The sequence below is a fragment of the Hemibagrus wyckioides genome, linkage group LG08, assembly GCF_019097595.1.
Source record: "Hemibagrus wyckioides isolate EC202008001 linkage group LG08, SWU_Hwy_1.0, whole genome shotgun sequence".
NCBI lineage: Eukaryota > Metazoa > Chordata > Actinopteri > Siluriformes > Bagridae > Hemibagrus > Hemibagrus wyckioides.
The window spans coordinates 28,288,713-28,307,250 of record NC_080717.1 but is presented as its reverse complement, the minus strand read 5'-3'; the positions used below and the strand labels follow the sequence as shown (position 1 = coordinate 28,307,250).

Here is an 18,538-nt window from a genome sequence, read left to right as displayed (position 1 = left end):
TATATATATATATATATATATATATATATATATGTCTGTATCCAAACAAGGGCAAGGTCATAGCAATGTCAAATGTCTGAAATTCCATAAATTTGATGTATTTTAAAAGGCATTTTCAGTAACAAGTATAAATTTTATTAAGGCTTCCCTGTCTATGTCTGTGTTGTTTGAAAATTGTATTTCATTATATGGCAATAGCTTCTGGGTAAAATCTGCACCTGAACCCTGTGGGCTTCCAGCAAATGAAATGAGTAGGAAATCCACACAGTATTGTTTAATAGTATTGGTACACGACCCAATCATTTAATGAATATGGGTCATCAGGCAACCATTGAAGCAAAGCATTTCCAAGTAATTAACACGATACATTAATGAGATACACTATATTGCCAAAAATTCAGGTGTTGTTTTTCAGGGGTTGGGCTCGGCCCCTTAGTTCCAGTGAAAGGAACTCTTAATGCTTCAGCTTCATACCAAGACATTTTGGACAATTTCATGCTCTTTGTGGGAACAGTTTGGGGATGACCCCTTCCTGTTCCAACATGACTGTACACCAGTGACCAAAGCAAGGTCCATAAAGACATGGATGAGTGAGTTTGGTGTGGAGGAACTTGACTGGCCTGCACAGAGTCCTGACCTCAACCCCATAGAACACCTTTGGGATGAATTAGAGTGGAGACTGTGAGCCAGACCTTCTCGTCCAACATCAGTGCCTGACCTCACAAATGTGCTTCTAAAGGAATGGTCAAAAATTCCCATAAACACACTCCTAAACCTTGTGGAAAGCCTTCCCAGAAGAGTTGAAGCTGTTATAGCTGCAAAGGGCGGGACAACTCCATATTACATTCATGTGCATGTAAAGGCAGACGTCCCAAAACCTTTGGCAATATAGTGTAGATATAGTGTATCATTTAGGAAAAATATCAAGAGTTTGAAGATGAGATGGTTGCTGTGTCGCTTACCAAACCATTTCACTCCAATGCTGGAATACCTCTGACTCTGACCTGGTACTTATGGACTGCACTGTGTGCCTGACTGCAGGTATTTCTATTTGTGTGTAAGAGAGAGAGAGAGAGAGAGAGACAGAGAGAGAGAGAGAGAAAGAAAGACTGTGACCAGAACAACCGGGAACAAAGCTGATATGATTAGCTAAAAGGATGGCTTATCGTTTTCCGCTTTATTTCCTCTGTGTGGATTGTGTGTCAAGGGGATAACCGACGCTAATTTCATCAGATCCTAATCAAGTGCAGGACACCGCATCACACGCTCCTATCAGTCAGCATTATGTGTATCTGTGGGTTCACAGTTTAGTCTGAGGGTTCATGGGAATTTTTGTGTTTGTTAGAGATTGCAATTGCCACTTTAAAAAAAAAAAAAATACATTTTTGTAATTTTAATCTTAATAATGAGAATATTTTGTTTGTTTATCTTGGGATTTGTGGGCTGCTCAGATAGATTAGCGACCACATCTGCAGTCTAATGTAATGAAATGATCCAGATGAAGTGGCTCTGATAGGATTGGCAGTCCAGCATAATGAGATTATGCCAGATGAAGTGATTGAGGTGAGCTGAGGATGCTGGGATATTTATCAGGTCAAAGCTGTTACTGAGTCAACTAATCATCACCAGTCTATTTTTTTCCAAGTCCTTATTGCATTTTCATTTTTAAGTATTTTGCAAGAAATCAAGGTTAAGCCATAACATTATGACCACCTGCCTAATATTGTGTTGGTCCCCCTTTTGCTGCCAAAACAGCTCTGACCTGTTGAGGCATAGACTCCACTAGATCCCTGAAGGTGTGCTGTGGGATCTGGCACCAAGATGTTAGCAGCAGATCCTTTAAGTCCTGTAAGTTGTGAGGTGGGGTCTCCATGGATCAGATTTGTTTGTCCAGCACATCCCACAGATACTGGATTGGATTGAGATCTGGGGAATTTGGAGGTGGAGTCAACACCTCAAACTGGTTGTTGTGGTCATCAAACCATTTCTGCTTTGTGGCACGGTGCATTATCCTGCTGAAAGAGGCCACAGCCATCAGGGAATACCGTTTCCATGAAAGGGTGTAGATGGTCTGCAACAATGCTTAGGTAGGTGGTACGTGTCAAAGTAACATCCACATGGATGCAGGACCCAAGGTTTCCCAGCAGAACATTGACCAAAGCAGGACACTGCCTCCGCCAGGTTGCCTTCTTCCCATAGTGCATCCTGGTGCCATGTGTTCCCCAGAGACGCACATGCACCCGGCCATCCACGTGATGTAAAACAAAACGTGATTCATCAGACCAGGCCACCTTCTTCCATTGCTCCGTGGTCCAGTTCTGATGCTCACGTGCCCATTGTTGGTGCTTTCGGCAGTGCACAGGGGTCAGCATGGGCACCCTGACCGGTCTGCGGCTATACAGACCCCCACACAACAAACTGTGATGCACTGTGTATTCTGATCCCTTTCTATCAGAACAAGCAACTCCTCCTTCAGCAGTTTGAGCAACAGTAGCTCGTCTGTTGGATCGGATCACACGGGCCAGCCTTCGCTCCCCACGTGCATCAATGAAACTTGACCACCCATGACCCTGTCTCCGGTTCACCACTGTTCCTTCCTTGGACCACTTTTGATAGATACTGACCACTGCAGACCGGGAACACCCCACAAGAGCTGCAGTTTTGGAGATGCTCTGATCCAGTGGTCTAGCCATCACAATTTGGCGCTTCATCAAACTCGCCCAAATCCTTACACTTGTCCATTTTTCCTGCTTCTAACATCAACTTTGAGGACAAAATGTTGACTTGCTGCCTAATATATCCCACCCACTAACAGGGGCCATGATGAGGAGATACTCAGTCTTATTCACTTCACCTCTCACTGGTCACAATGTTATGGATGATCAGTGTATATAGGGCAAATTTTGTAAAACAGCTAAAAATGATGAAAGCCTGGATTTTGATCAGAATTTAGTTTACACATTGATATCACAGCTTTAAGAAAACATTAATATATTTTAACCAAATGAAATAATAAAAAACATTGAAACAGAAATAAGCCTAAATGGGTCTCGGATCCCGGCTGTCAAAATGTCCACAATACTCCTGTGATGCAATGTAACAGAGAGGAGATTTTACAAGGATTGTGTGATATTCTATTTTCCTTGTCCACAATTTTCCAGTTTATAAATTCTTGATAACTAACTCATATAATATATATATATATATATAAAAACTCAAAACATTCCCCAATTACAATGACAAAAAGCAAGAGGGATGCACCAGTCCAGGGGCAGAGCTTCTGTGAAGGGGCGGAGCTTCCAGGCAGTATGAAGTCAGCTGTGCACATTATTCCTGATTAATATGCGAATTGTCTCATTTTCAGTTTTGTTAGGGAAAAAAGATAGAGTAGTTTTGAGTGATAACTCTTACTCGTGTACGCCAATGTTCAATCCTCTTGTGTGCTAAATTGTGTTTGGACTCCTCCCAGTCCTTCTTGCATTCACACATGGCATGTATGAATCACACACACACACACACACACACTCATGCAGCCCTGTTTGGCGTGCTGGCTCGTTTCCTAGGTTACCCTGTCTCATTTCACATAACCTTTTGTGTAGATTAAAGTTTCCTGTTATCTTAAAGCTTCCTTTTTAAATCTTCTGCTCATCTTTTTTTATAGAGCTGTGCTAATTTCATGCTATGCTGCTCAGGAGAATGCTAACAGATGATCCAATTGTTTCTAGTTTCTGCTCTAGCAACAGGATTTTTATTGGAGTATAAATGTTAATGTCTGTTGGACTTCATTAAATCCATGATTGTGGAAAAACAAAAATAACTTTTCTAAGTGCATTTTGCAGACAGCTGTTAAATACAGTTTTCACTTATTTGGTAAATTAGCTCAACACCAACAGCTTCATATACATTTTATTATCGTGGGCAGTGTTATAGAGGGCAGTGTTATAGAGGGCAGTGTTATAGAGGGCAGTGTTATAGCGGGCAGTGTTATAGAGGGCAGTGTTATAGAGGGCAGTGTTATAGAGGGCAGTGTTATAGAGGGCAGTGTTATAGCGGGCAGTGTTATAGAGGGCAGTGTTATAGAGGGCAGTGTTATAGCGGGCAGTGTTATAGCGGGCAGTGTTATAGAGGGCAGTGTTATAGAGGGCAGTGTTATAGAGGGCAGTGTTATAGCGGGCAGTGTTATAGCGGGCAGTGTTATAGCGGGCAGTGTTATAGAGGGCAGTGTTATAGAGGGCAGTGTTATAGCGGGCAGTGTTATAGCGGGCAGTGTTATAGAGGGCAGTGTTATAGAGGGCAGTGTTATAGCGGGCAGTGTTATAGCGGGCAGTGTTATAGAGGGCAGTGTTATAGCGGGCAGTGTTATAGAGGGCAGTGTTATAGAGGGCAGTGTTATAGCGGGCAGTGTTATAGAGGGCAGTGTTATAGCGGGCAGTGTTATAGAGGGCAGTGTTATAGCGGGCAGTGTTATAGCGGGCAGTGTTATAGCGGGCAGTGTTATAGAGGGCAGTGTTATAGAGGGCAGTGTTATAGCGGGCAGTGTTATAGCGGGCAGTGTTATAGAGGGCAGTGTTATAGAGGGCAGTGTTATAGCGGGCAGTGTTATAGCGGGCAGTGTTATAGAGGGCAGTGTTATAGAGGGCAGTGTTATAGAGGGCAGTGTTATAGCGGGCAGTGTTATAGCGGGCAGTGTTATAGCGGGCAGTGTTATAGCGGGCAGTGTTATAGAGGGCAGTGTTATAGAGGGCAGTGTTATAGCGGGCAGTGTTATAGAGGGCAGTGTTATAGCGGGCAGTGTTATAGAGGGCAGTGTTATAGAGGGCAGTGTTATAGCGGGCAGTGTTATAGAGGGCAGTGTTATAGAGGGCAGTGTTATAGCGGGCAGTGTTATAGAGGGCAGTGTTATAGAGGGCAGTGTTATAGCGGGCAGTGTTATAGAGGGCAGTGTTATAGCGGGCAGTGTTATAGAGGGCAGTGTTATAGCGGGCAGTGTTATAGCGGGCAGTGTTATAGCGGGCAGTGTTATAGAGGGCAGTGTTATAGCGGGCAGTGTTATAGAGGGCAGTGTTATAGAGGGCAGTGTTAGAGCGGGCAGTGTTATAGTGGGCAGTGTTATAGCGGGCAGTGTTATAGAGGGCAGTGTTATAGCGGGCAGTGTTATAGAGGGCAGTGTTATAGCGGGCAGTGTTATAGAGGGCAGTGTTATAGCGGGCAGTGTTATAGCGGGCAGTGTTATAGAGGGCAGTGTTATAGCGGGCAGTGTTATAGCGGGCAGTGTTATAGCGGGCAGTGTTATAGAGGGCAGTGTTATAGAGGGCAGTGTTATAGCGGGCAGTGTTATAGCGGGCAGTGTTATAGAGGGCAGTGTTATAGAGGGCAGTGTTATAGCGGGCAGTGTTATAGAGGGCAGTGTTATAGCGGGCAGTGTTATAGCGGGCAGTGTTATAGCGGGCAGTGTTATAGAGGGCAGTGTTATAGAGGGCAGTGTTATAGAGGGCAGTGTTATAGCGGGCAGTGTTATAGCGGGCAGTGTTATAGAGGGCAGTGTTATAGAGGGCAGTGTTATAGTGGGCAGTGTTATAGAGGGCAGTGTTATAGCGGGCAGTGTTATAGTGGGCAGTGTTATAGAGGGCAGTGTTATAGAGGGCAGTGTTATAGCGGGCAGTGTTATAGCGGGCAGTGTTATAGAGGGCAGTGTTATAGAGGGCAGTGTTATAGAGGGCAGTGTTATAGCGGGCAGTGTTATAGAGGGCAGTGTTATAGAGGGCAGTGTTATAGAGGGCAGTGTTATAGCGGGCAGTGTTATAGCGGGCAGTGTTATAGAGGGCAGTGTTATAGAGGGCAGTGTTATAGTGGGCAGTGTTATAGAGGGCAGTGTTATAGAGGGCAGTGTTATAGCGGGCAGTGTTATAGAGGGCAGTGTTATAGCGGGCAGTGTTGCCGTCTCACAGCTCTACATTCTCTACTCTGATCCTGAGCCTGGACTATTGTTTCTCTGGTCCAGGTTTTCCTGGAGCTAGGTGGATTGGCTACTATAATTTGTCTCAAGGTGTCAATGTGTGTGAGCATGGTGCCCTGTGATGAGCTCTATTCCTGTTTCTCACCCAGCGTTCTCCAAGATATCCCGCAGATTCTCATGACCCGGGCCAGAACTCTTGCTAAATCTGAAAGAATAAATCAATCAGTCAGGAACTAGATTATCTTCTGAAGCCCTTCTGACTGTGTGCTCTGCACTTCCTACCTGAGCATGATGCTGGTGCAGACTGATACAATAGTGTTCGCTGAGGAAGAAAGTGTTGGAAGTATGTTTTTTTAGCTCCGTTTGTTTGTCTGAAAGTCTGTTTGAGAGACGAGTTTAATGTGTGATCGTAGAGGCATGCTGACTGATCAAAAGTAAAAAAGCATATGTGTCATCGATTGATCACATATAGAGAACACTGTGTGTGTCCAGACGGGACTGAAATGACCAGACAACTGCTGAGTTTGGTCAATAATAATAAGTAATCTGGCCTGGAATCTTCTTGAAGAAGGATGGACAAAAACACAGACACAGGCGTTCTGAACGGAATATAAACTCACTCACTACCACCTAACTTTTTTCATCCACTTATCCAGTCACACTTAGGACCTTACTGACCTCTAATAGGTTACAAATTCTGACACACACACACACACAATATAATTCTTACACTATATTGCCAAAAGTTTTGGGACACCCCTCCAAATCATGAATTCAGGGGTTGGGCTCGGCCCCTTAGTTCCAGTGAAAGGAACTCTTAATGCTTCAGCTTCATACCAAGACATTTTGGACAATTTCAAGGTCTCAACTTTTTGGGAACAGTTTGGGGATGACCCCTTCCTGTTTCAACATGACTGCACACCAGTGACCAAAGCAAGGTCCATAAAGACATGGATGAGTGAGTTTGGTGTGGAGGAACTTGACTGTCCTGCACAGAGTCCTGACCTCAACCCCATAGAACACCTTTGGGATGAATTAGAGTGGAGACTGTGAGCCAGACCTTCTCGTCCAACAGTCTCATCAATCAGTGTCTGACCTCACAAATGTGCTTCTAGATAAACTATAAACTTCTAGATAGTTCCCATAAACACACTCCTAGGGTTAGTTAGTTAATACCACTTTTGAGTTTCATTATTCTAACTAACTGTGTCAGGATCAGGCTGCTATATTACCTCAGTGGAGTGGGTGAAACAGTGTTTAACGCCCATTCATATTTAGCACCTCTGGCAGGGATTTTCCTCTTTTTATGCAGGACAAATTGAGGAGTAATAACGCATCAGGAGATTTTATGCCTCCACTTAAAGTTTAAGCCAAGTAGATTATCTGGCTTTTCAGAGACACTCAGCAGCTTTGTCTCTGTCAGCTCTCTGTGAAGTGTTAGCGAGTGTTTGGAGAATAATTAGAATGAGTTGGAATTGGAGTTGTTTTTTTTATTCAAGCTCGTCAATAAAACAAGATGTTACACGTACACAACCCTCCTCCCAGAGAGCAACATGCAACCATGAATCAGACCACATGGCACTTACAGAGATCTTTTATATCCGTGCAGAGATTAGTGAAGGAAAAAACACAAATGTGTGAATGACAGGTGGTGAATTTGTGCAAGGGCAGAGCACCAAAATCAGCATGAGATGAACATGGTCACAAGTGTTGATGTCCAGGGTGTCACTTAGTGCTGGGCTTGCTCTACTTTTCTGCAGAATAATAATACTGTATAATATTGTAAAGATTTCTGTCTAATACACTATGTTGCCAAAAGTTTTGGGACACCCCTCAAAATCCTTGAGTTCAGGGGTTGGGCTCAGCCTCTTAGTTCCAGTGAAAGGAACTCTTAATGCTTCAGCTTCATACCAAGACATTTTGGACAATTTCATGCTTTGTGGGAACAGTTTGGGGATGACCCCTTCCTGTTGCAACATGACTTCAACGTGACTGTGAGCCAGACCTTCTCGTCCAACATCAGTGCCTGACCTCACAAATGCGCTTCTAGAGGAATGGTCAAAAATTCCCATAAACACACTCCTAAACCTTGTGGAAAGCCTTCCCAGAAGAGTTGAAGCTGTTACAGCTGCAAAGGGCGGGACAACTCCATATTACATTCACGTGCATGGAAAGGCAGACGTCCCAAAACCGTTTGGAAATATAGTTTATTTTAATGGCTTTTTTTAGGCAGCAGGGCCGATTTTAGACAGTCTGCATTTCATATGGTTTTATCTTCCCAAGATTGTAGTCACAGATTCTTGTGAGTTTTTTTAAAATGTTTTTTTATATTGCAGCTAGAAAAGGTCTTTCTCTTTACATGGCCGTGTTGTTCTTCCTGCATATTTGTTGTGACAATAATAACCACATAACAAAGAACAAAAAGGTCCAGACATTCATAAAACCTTAAACAAGTGCTGCTTTAACGCTGTACCTTAAACATTACTGTTTCTTCAGTAACACACTAGACAACCTAAATAATCTAAGACTAATAATGAATTCTTGAATCTGATCAGAAGATGGGTCATTTTAAACAGATTTCTAAAAACATGTATAAGTGAAACCTATAGGCTAATCATGGATGTGGTGGAATTTTGTTAGAAGACAATTTATCACAGCCATCAGGGAATACCGTTTCCATGAAAGGGTGTAGATGGTCTGCAACAGTGCTTAGGTAGGTGGTACGTGTCAAAGTAACATCCACATGGACGATAGGACCCAAGGTTTCCCAGCAGAACATTTTTCTTCAACAATATTTTTATTGATTTTTAAACAGGGAAATGACATACACAGCAGATATGTGGTGTGCTTTTTAAGGCACACTTGGATTATCTTATTTATAAACCCCTAGCACACACCTCTATGGCCCCCATCCAACCCCAACTCCAAGCCAGCCTTACATGTCAAAAAAAAAGAGAGAGAGAGAAAAGGCTAAACACCAAGCATAATTGAAAAACAAAAAGAGAAAGAAGATAATAAAAATGAATACATTGAAAAAGAGAAAAAACAACTGGAGCTGGAAGTCTAGGTTATGTGTGCAAAAAAAAGAGCAAGAGGAGAAAGGAAAAGAAAAAAATAAAGAAAAATAAAAATCCATACACATGAGAAACCAAACAATCAAATAAATAAAAGGGGAGATTAAACTATAAATTTATTTGAAAAAAGTGAAGGAAGGGCCTCCACACCTGCTGAAATTTCAAACCCGAATTATGGACTGAATAAATAATCTTCTCCAGGGACAAACAGGACATAATATCTCTGAGCCACTGGGCGTGAGTGGGAGAGGTGGTATCCTTCCACTTAAATGAAAGAGAATGCCTGGCCAAGAGGGATGCAAAAGACAATAATCAACATTTAGCTGGGGTTAGATGCCTGTCATCCTCTCCAGTAAAGCCAAAAAGAGCAACCAGTGGGTCTGGTTCAAGATCACATCTCAGTACACGAGACTGGGTTTTAAAGACAGAATTCCTCCAGAATTTTTCCAAATTAGGGCATGTCCAATACATATGAATGAGAGACACCTCTCCATTTTTACATTTATCACAGCAGGGGTTGACGTCTGGGTAGAGAGCTTAACTTTGGAGAAATGAGCCCTATGTACAACCTTAAACTCTAATAAAGAGTGCTGGGCACATAAAGAAGTCGAGTTGACGAGCTTGAGAATCGAGTTCCATGTGTCATCTGACAGTGTCAGATTTAGGTCTTTTTCCCAAGCAGTTTTAATTTTATTCAAAGTAGTGTAACCCAGCAGGACATTGACCAAAGCAGGACACTGCCTCCGCCGGCTTGCCTTCTTCCCATAGTGCATCCTGGTGCCATGTGTTCCCCAGGTAAGCAACGTGTGCCCATTGCTGCTTTCGGCGGTGCACGGGGGTCAGCATGGGCACCCTGACTGGTCTGCGGCTATGCAGCTCCATACGCAACAAACTGTGATGCACTGTGTATTCTGACCCCTTCCTATCAGAACCAGCATTAACTCCTTCAGCAGTTTGAGCAACAGTAGCTCGTCTGTTGGATCGGATCACACGGTCCAGCCTTCTCTCCCCACGTGCATCAATGAGCCTTGACCGCCCATGACCCTGTCACCGGTTCACCACTGTTCCTTCCTTGGACCACTTTTGATAGATACTGACCACTGCAGACCGGGAACACCCCACAAGAGCTGCAGTTTTGGAGATGCTCTGATCCAGTGGTCTAGCCATCACAATTTGGCCCTTTTGTCAAACTCGCTCAAATCCTTACACTTGTCCATTTTTTCCTGCTTCTAACATCAACTTTGAGGACAAAATGTTGACTTGCTGCCTAATATATCCCACCCACTAACAGGTGCCATGATGAGGAGAGTCTTATTCACTTCACCGGTCACTACTCATGATTTTATATATCACAGCTACAGCATAAGTGATAACAGGAACTAAATTCTCTCCTGGATGTTCCATAATATTAATGTCCTAACTATAAGCCATTAAACATTGTAATAATTGGAAAATCACTGTGATGTTAACAGAATAACTCTCTATACCATGCTATTATTTGAAAATAATCCACTTTATATTATTTTTGTAATACCTGCATGTCTGTTCTGTGTTATTCCTCGCATATATTAATGTAGGTTAATAGCTGAGAGTGATATCACAGTGAATAGATGTGTAATGTGTCAAAAACTCAAACGGACATGAAAATGTTTGCATGGCACAAATCAGCACAAAGGAATCACAGTAATGGTTTGTTTGTTTGTTTGTTTTTTCTTTTGGTTTTAATTTGCGTGGGCGTTAATGACATCCCAAACACAGACAAGCACTACAGTATAAACAGCAGGCACAATTCACTATAAACCCAGCACAAATTAATAACTAAGCTATATTTCATTTATTTATTTGTTTATTTTGATAGGGTCAAAAAAGGTATGTATTATTCAAATAGATCAGTTTTTGATCCATTCTGCTTGTGTTCACATTGCATGCCTAAGAGCTAAATTCTGATTCAGTGCACAAAGTTGTTGTTCACAAAATATTTTTAAATTGTCCCATTATTCAAATGTGCAAAAGTATTCCACAGATTAACTGTAAATGTGAAATTTTCATAAACCTCTAGTGGACGTTAAATTCACACTATTCTGGTTTAACTCTTCAGACTCTCATTTACACTATATTGCCAGAAGTATTGGGACGTCTGCCTTCTACATGCACATGAGTGTAATATGGAGTTGTCCCGCCCTTTGCAGCTATAACAGCTTCAACTCTTCTGGGAAGGCTTTCCACAAGGTTTAGGAGTGTGTTTAAGGGAATTTCTGACCATTCCTCTAGAAGCGCATGTGTGAGGTCAGGCACTGATGTTGGACGAGAAGGTCTGGCTCTCAGTCTCCACTCTAATTCATCCCAAAGGTGTTCTATGGGGTTGAGGTCAGGACTCTGTGCAGGCCAGTCAAGTTCCTCCACACCAAACTCACTCGTCCATGTCTTTATGGACCTTGCTTTGGTCACTGGTGTGCGGTCATGTTGGAACAGGAAGGGGTCATCCCCAAACTGTTCCCACAAAGAGCATGAAATTGTTCAAAATGTCTTGGTATGAAGCTGAAGCATTAAGAGTTCCTTTCACTGGAACTAAGGGGCCGAGCCCAACCCCGAAAAACAACACCTGAATTGTTGCAGAAATACCAGTAGTAACTGTATAACATGTATTTTTGTACCTTCTCATCATGAGCCACTCACAAGCAAGTGTGCAGAAATTTCAGCACAAAATTTTTCAGCTGAAAATTCAGTTTGATTTGTACAGTGCTTTTAACAATGGACATTGTCTCAAAGCAGCTTTACAGAACATAAGAAATATAGTACAAAAAGAAATAGTATAAAAAAAAAGTTTAATGTTAGGCTAATATTTAAATGTATTAGTATTAATCCCTGTAAAGCATGTCTAGCGAGTATGACACTATCTGTCCCCGAGATCAGTATGGGTTTTCCTTTTGACTCAAAGTTTTCTCCTTATCCTCATCTCAGGGACTTTTTCCTTACCACAGTTATTGGTGATTAGGAATAAATGTATAACTTTAAAATTTATATCCTGAATTTATATATTTCTTTGAAGCTGTTTTATGGCGGTGTTAAAAGTGCAACACGAATAAAATGGAAGTGAATTGATGTTAGCAGTTTCCTGACACATGGACGTAATGTTATCAGTCTGGAAGATTTTACTATGTGTGTTGTTTCAGAGCAGATCTTTTTAGACTAAGGACACATATGAGTCAGTTAAAAACATAAAAACAAAGCTGAAAAACCACATCTGGGCCAAACATCAGAATTTGTGAACGTAGCCGCTTTGCCTGCCATTAGATTGCTATTTCCACGCTACTATTGTTAGACTGTATTTTAGCAGGGAAGCCCTGCTGAGACCATTATCTCATTATCTCAGTGGCTTTATACTACAAAAAAAAGAAAATGCTGTGCTGCAAACAGTCATATAGTAGAGCTATGAAACATAAAATTCACTATTTCCCTTTGGGATGAATAAAGCTATCTATCTATCTATCTATCTATCTATCTATCTATCTATCTATCTATCTATCTATCTATCTATCTATCTATCTATCTATCTATCTATCTATCTATCTATCTATCTATCATTTGACTACCACCTAGTTTATACCATAACACATATGAGCTCTGTTAGGTGGACAAGTGGGTCAGATTTTAAAAATCAAAACTTATAAAGTTTCTTGTGTGTATGTGAAATATACATATCTATAGTCTTAATAAAACCTCATATCAAGATGATATAGCCTCCTTGACTTCTATCTCTTGCATCTGTAAAACCCATGCCTCTAGTCACATAACAGGACAGACATACACTATATCGCCAAAGGTTTTGGGACATCCCTCCAAACGGCCCCTTAGTTCCAGTGAAAGGAACTCTTAATGCTTCAGCTTCATACCAAGACATTTTGAACAATTTCATGCTCTTTGTGGGAACAGTTTGGGGATGACCCCTTCCTGTTCCAACATGACTGCACACCAGTGACCAAAGCAAGGTCCATAAAGACATGGATGAGTGAGTTTTGTGTGGAGGAACTTGACTGGCCTGCACAGAGTCCTGACCTCAACCCCATAGAACACCTTTGGGATGAATTAGAGTGGAGACTGTGAGCCAGACCTTCTCGTCCAACATCAGTGCCTGACCTCACAAATGTGCTTCTAGAGGAATGGTCAAAAATTCCCATAAACACACTCCTAAACCTTGTGGAAAGCCTTCCCAGAAGAGTTGAAGCTGTTATAGCTGCAAAGGGCGGGACAACTCCATATTACATTCATGTGCATGGAAAGGCAGACGTCCCAAAACTTTTGCCAATATAGTGTATAACGCCCTTAAAAATAAAGTGATATAAATAATCTCTATAGCACATTATGAGTCATATACCAAAATATTTGGTTAGAAATGTGCTTAATATCAAGTTTTTACATATATAAAAAAGGAAATTCTGCACTGTGGTCTGATATTGAACAGATTTAGATGTTTGGTTCTCCTCCATATTTCCTGTCCAGGTTAACAAGGACAACGTGGTGAAGGTGGGCCACAAACAGGTGGTTAATATGATCCGTCACGGGGGAAATCATCTCATCATCAAAGTCGTGACTGTCAGCAGAAATCCTGATCCTGATGATACGGCACGAAAAAAAGGTACATTCATTACCGTGGGTCTTTTCATTGAACTCCTTTCATATTTACATCTTATTGATCAGCCTGAAAAAGCTGCTCTGGTGTTATTAATAAATCTGAAACCTCTCCTCATATCAAGAGATTATCGCTTCCCATAATAGTTTTGATTTTTTTTTTTTTGTGAAGAATGCTTTAGCGATTCAGCTCACAACTATAATTTATTTTGCTCTCTTGGACTCCTGACCACAGATGTCTGTGGAAACAGTCGGATTCGAACTGTTGCATCACTCAAGAGCCACAAAATCTATTACAATCACTATCCCTATTACTAATTCTGTTCAGAAAGAGAACTCTGTGACCTTTTCATATCATTTCAATGTACCGAATTAAGTTGAGATTAATATACCAAATGCTGGCTCATGGTTAATTTCACGTTTTCTTAAATTTGCTGCTTAAGCTCCGGCCCCTCCAAGGAGAGCCCCATCCACTGCACTGTCCACACGCTCCAAATCCATGACCTCAGAACTGGAGGACTTGGGTAAGCACCATACACCAGCACAAAAATGGTTAAACAGTGATTAAAGGAATGTGCTCTACATTAAAATATAATTTTCTGTAATATAATTTTGATTTTGATTTCTGATGCCTTGGTAAATATCTGCTCTGGCCTCTGTGGGATACTGAAGAGAAAAACTGTAACTGGATTTTGAGACTAACGATAACTTCTGCCAGCCTTTAATTAAATACCGAGACTGGTTTAGATGATCCATGAGTTTTAAGATGCTGACCTAAAAAAGAATGTGTGGCTTTCGGTCAGTGACGTGTATCGTAGTGGCTTTCTTGAATAACTCTTTAGGCTCCACCTATCCCATACACACTTACACTCACCTATCCCATTATTTTAAATATTTAATGTATTTTAATACCAGCACCAGTCAGCCATAACATTGTGAGCAGTGAGAGGTGAAGTGAATAAGACTGATGATCTCCTCATCATGGCCCCTGTTAGTGGGTGGGATATATTAGGCAGCAAGTCAACATTTTGTCCTCAAAGTTGATGTTAGAAGCAGGAAAAATGGACAAGCGTAAGGATTTGAGTGAGTTTGATGAAGGGCCAAATTGTGATGGCTAGCCCACTGGATCAGAGCATCTCCAAAACTGCAGCTCTTGTGGGGTGTTCCTGGTCTGCAGTGGTCAGTATCTATCAAAAGTGGTCCAAGGAAGGATCAATGGTGAACTGGTGACAGGGTCATGGGCGGTCAAGTCTCACTGATGCACGTGGGGAGAGAAGGCTGGACCGTGTGATCCGATCCAACAGACGAGCTACTGTTGCTCAAACTGCTGAAGAAGTTAATGCTGGTTCTGATAGAAAGGGGTCAGAATACACAGTGCAGGACGGGTCAGGGCTGTTTTGGCCACAAAGGGGGACCGACACAATATTACTCATTTGGTCATAATGTTATGCTTGATCAGTGTATATTTCTTTAGTTCCCCACTGATGACTTTACAGTTTGATGCACAAAAAACTGCACAACCATAGTTTAATCTTATCCTGTTATATACAGCCTCTTGTCAAATGTGTGTACAGTCATTATGAAGAAAAAAGAAGCTTGGATGGAAGAGGTGGAAATCGTTAGTGCAGATCATTTAGCTAGTAGAGCTTGCTTGCTTTGCTAATCTGCCAATGAAGCTAGTCTGAATGCTAGCATGTGACACGTGAATCAAACACAGATTAGTGTTAGTAGTTAGCCTTAGAAGCACTTACATTACATTATGGCTATTATGTTTCCTGGACTTGTTCCCTAATGTAACTCAAGTTTAGTGCCGTTAGCTGATAGGTCTGATTTGACAGAACTCAAATAATTCAGAACTCAAATAATGTGTGTTATTGTCTCCTGTTTTTCCTTTTTTTGGCTGAAAAAGTGGATAAAGGTAAGTTTATACTTCCATTGTAATTAGACAGCATGCTCATACCCTGTGTGTGTGTGTGTGTGTGTGTGTGTGTGTGGTTTCTGAGTCACAGAATATAGCTGGTTGTGGTCTATACCTGTTTCTGTAATGAACATAAATTAGTCTGTATTATCTTTCTGGATCATGATATATTTTTAAGAACACATCTTCCAGTCAGTTCTGTGTTTTAGTATCAAAAACCCCCACTGAGAGCAGAAAAGCAGAGAAATGTATTCCTATTTATATATTTATATAAATGTATTTATAGCCTGATCAGCTCTCGCTTTACAGTGCCAGGTTGCATGAATTTGTTCTCTGATTTCTAGAAGTTAAATAAGTTAGAAAGCATCACTGACATGGGTATTTCCTCCTGGTTTCAGTTTTCTCTGTTAAATTGAACCCGTTTATTTGTACCGCATTACACTAAAAAAACAAACAAACTAATATTTCATTTTAATAAGTTTACCTGAATATGTTTCTGTGTCTTGTAAACTGTTCGATCTGTCCTGTCTGGTTCTGCTAGATTTTGTGTAGCATAATCTGTTGCATGAAGGTCATGGAACGATGTGATATGGCATTACATTTTATCCAGGTTTAATGCCATTCTGATGCCCTCCATCTGTTTTGAATTCCTCTTCTTTTATGTAAATGATGTGCGAATATCCGTTCATGAATAAAAACCGAATGTTCTTTTATGTTAAAGCTACTTTGAGGAAAAAGAAGGGTGAGTTTTACAGCCAGGCTTTACTAAATGATCAAATGCATATTCAACTCTGTACATATCTTTTACTGGTGTATTTATTTGTTGAGATTTTAACACAATTTCACTATCTGTTTAGTGCTACAACTATCCATCTATCCAACTATCCAGCTACAACTATCTGTATCTAAACCCCAAGCAGACTTAGCCTAAACCACTGGACAACATTAGAAAGGCGCTAAGAGATAGAAATGTGGCACTGTCAGCATGGAGTGTGAATTCTGGCTCTGACAGTTGCTCAACCTCATCTGCATCACTTGGTCACAAATAGAGATGTGCTGTCTTTATTTTTGTTTTTGCCCACCACTGATATTTTGTTTTAACTTTAAACAAACTACTTTAACCATGACTGTGCCCCCTTACCAGTCGGTTACTAAGGATGCTGTAAATGCGTCAAGGTTTTCTGATCTGTCATAGTTTGAAAGCTTCATATCTGACCGCTCACTCAGACCTGCATGAAAGCATAAATCTCCCATGGCACAGCACCTTTTTTCAGTCTCCATGGGATCCCAGTCCTCATGCACACCCCTAGTCTCAACCAGATGCCCCATGAACCCTTCTGGCAAACTTTTGACAACAAAAATCAAATAGTTATTCATATCTGTATTTGTTCATATTTAGTCATATTACTGAATAGAATATATATATATATAAATACATGATGAATTCTAGAGCAAACAAGCCACTCATGCTGAATTTGCACCAAAACAAAAAGAATGCTCTGCAGACCTGAATCTCTATTTTTCATTGAGAAAATGCAAATGGAAGTGATTTCTTCTACGAGTAATTGATATGCCTCACTGGAAGTGTTACAGTCTCAATGTTAAAGCCGATTCCTGGTAAAGAATGAGGATGTGCTAGCGTTCTAGCTACCCGTCATTGTAAGAGGACCCTCTACAGCTTTGAATCATTCTGCAATGAGGTGTTGTCATGGAAATCTTGCTGCAGACGTCTAATATAGCAACAATCCACCTGCAAAATGTAATGCCATATTTTCAGTGCAGAGCTGCTGGCGCTCGTTTTAACGTCGATGAGCAGATGAAATGATCTTACTTCTCCCGTCATGCTTTGAACGGAATGGATAGAAACAGAGAACAAACAGAGAAACACAGAAACGGCAGACATCAGTGCTGTGTAGGTACACAGGCGCTGTTTAAGATGTCCATGGTGCGCGTCAGTATTAGAAACCTAGTTATGTTGAACAGGAATATGACATCATAATAGAGAAGGATTTGATATATATAAATTGTGTGTGTGTGTGAGTGTATGTGTGAGTGCGTGTAATCAGATGCACACTTTACAAATGTGATGGCAGCAAATGCGACACTGAACTTCCCTCTCCTCCGCCCCTGTGTAGATGATCAGCTTTCAGATATTGTGGCTCAGAAGAAGAGGATTGTTTTTCACGTCACCCTAAGTAATCATTTCCCATGCATGGGAGCTGTATGAAAGCAAACGCTACCGCTAGCATGTTGTGCAGTGGCCGCTGAGACACATTCCCATGGAATCGGGAAGAGCTTGCACGGCTTTGACCTTGACCAATGTCAATGTACTTATTTCTGTCTCCTCTCCCTTGCTTGGTTTGGGTTCTTTTTTTATTCCTTACATCCTGTGAGAGGATAATGGCTTGATTTTATTAGACATAGTGTCCTGTCGCTTCCTGATCCCTAAATAGAAACTGTGCTGATTTGCAGATAAAGTGGAGGAGGTTGTCCCACCCCAGAAACCGGTGTGGGACAATGCGAACGTGGACGTGAGGGTGGCAGCTGTTAAACCACGCCCCACAAGCAGGTGCTTTGCTGTGGCCCCAGAAATGAATGTAAGCATGACCTTTGCTCCAATAATGATATTTGTTTCATGCAAAATGAGTAGTAGTGAAAAATTATGAGTGGTTTGGTAGAGGAGGTTGGTAATTACTTTTTATTATTATTTTTAATATATGTTTTATATATTTATTATATTTAAGTTTTGAAGTATGCAATTGTCTAGAATATCTTTGTCTACGGTAAAAGTGGAATAAAACACTCTGTCTTAACACACTTATTTTTGCTGTTGTGCAGTCACTGTGCAACAGCCAGGATATATCAGTGGATTCCCCATCGGTAACAGCAACTCCTAAAGGCCCGTTCTTGGGAATACCAAAAGGAACCATCCGCAGACAGACATCGATAGGCAAGTATTCA

The 18,538-nt window shown here is 41.3% G+C and overlaps 1 protein-coding gene across 7 annotated transcripts in view; it reads left to right on the top strand.

Annotated features, from left to right (window-relative positions):
* shank2b (SH3 and multiple ankyrin repeat domains 2b) overlaps window positions 1–18,538 on the top strand; it is a 173,620-nt gene that overhangs the window by 146,123 nt on the left and 8,959 nt on the right. For 3 of the 7 annotated variants that reach the window (XM_058397080.1, XM_058397081.1, XM_058397082.1), the window contains 4 exons: window positions 13,531–13,666; window positions 14,103–14,183; window positions 18,050–18,174; window positions 18,416–18,527. In XM_058397080.1, the coding sequence (XP_058253063.1) occupies window positions 13,531–13,666; window positions 14,103–14,183; window positions 18,050–18,174; window positions 18,416–18,527 (454 nt within the window). Of the gene's footprint in view, window positions 1–13,530; window positions 13,667–14,102; window positions 14,184–15,568; window positions 18,175–18,415; window positions 18,528–18,538 lie in introns of those variants that run through there. The other 4 variants (XM_058397084.1, XM_058397087.1, XM_058397085.1 and 1 more) reach the window with 4 other exon arrangements.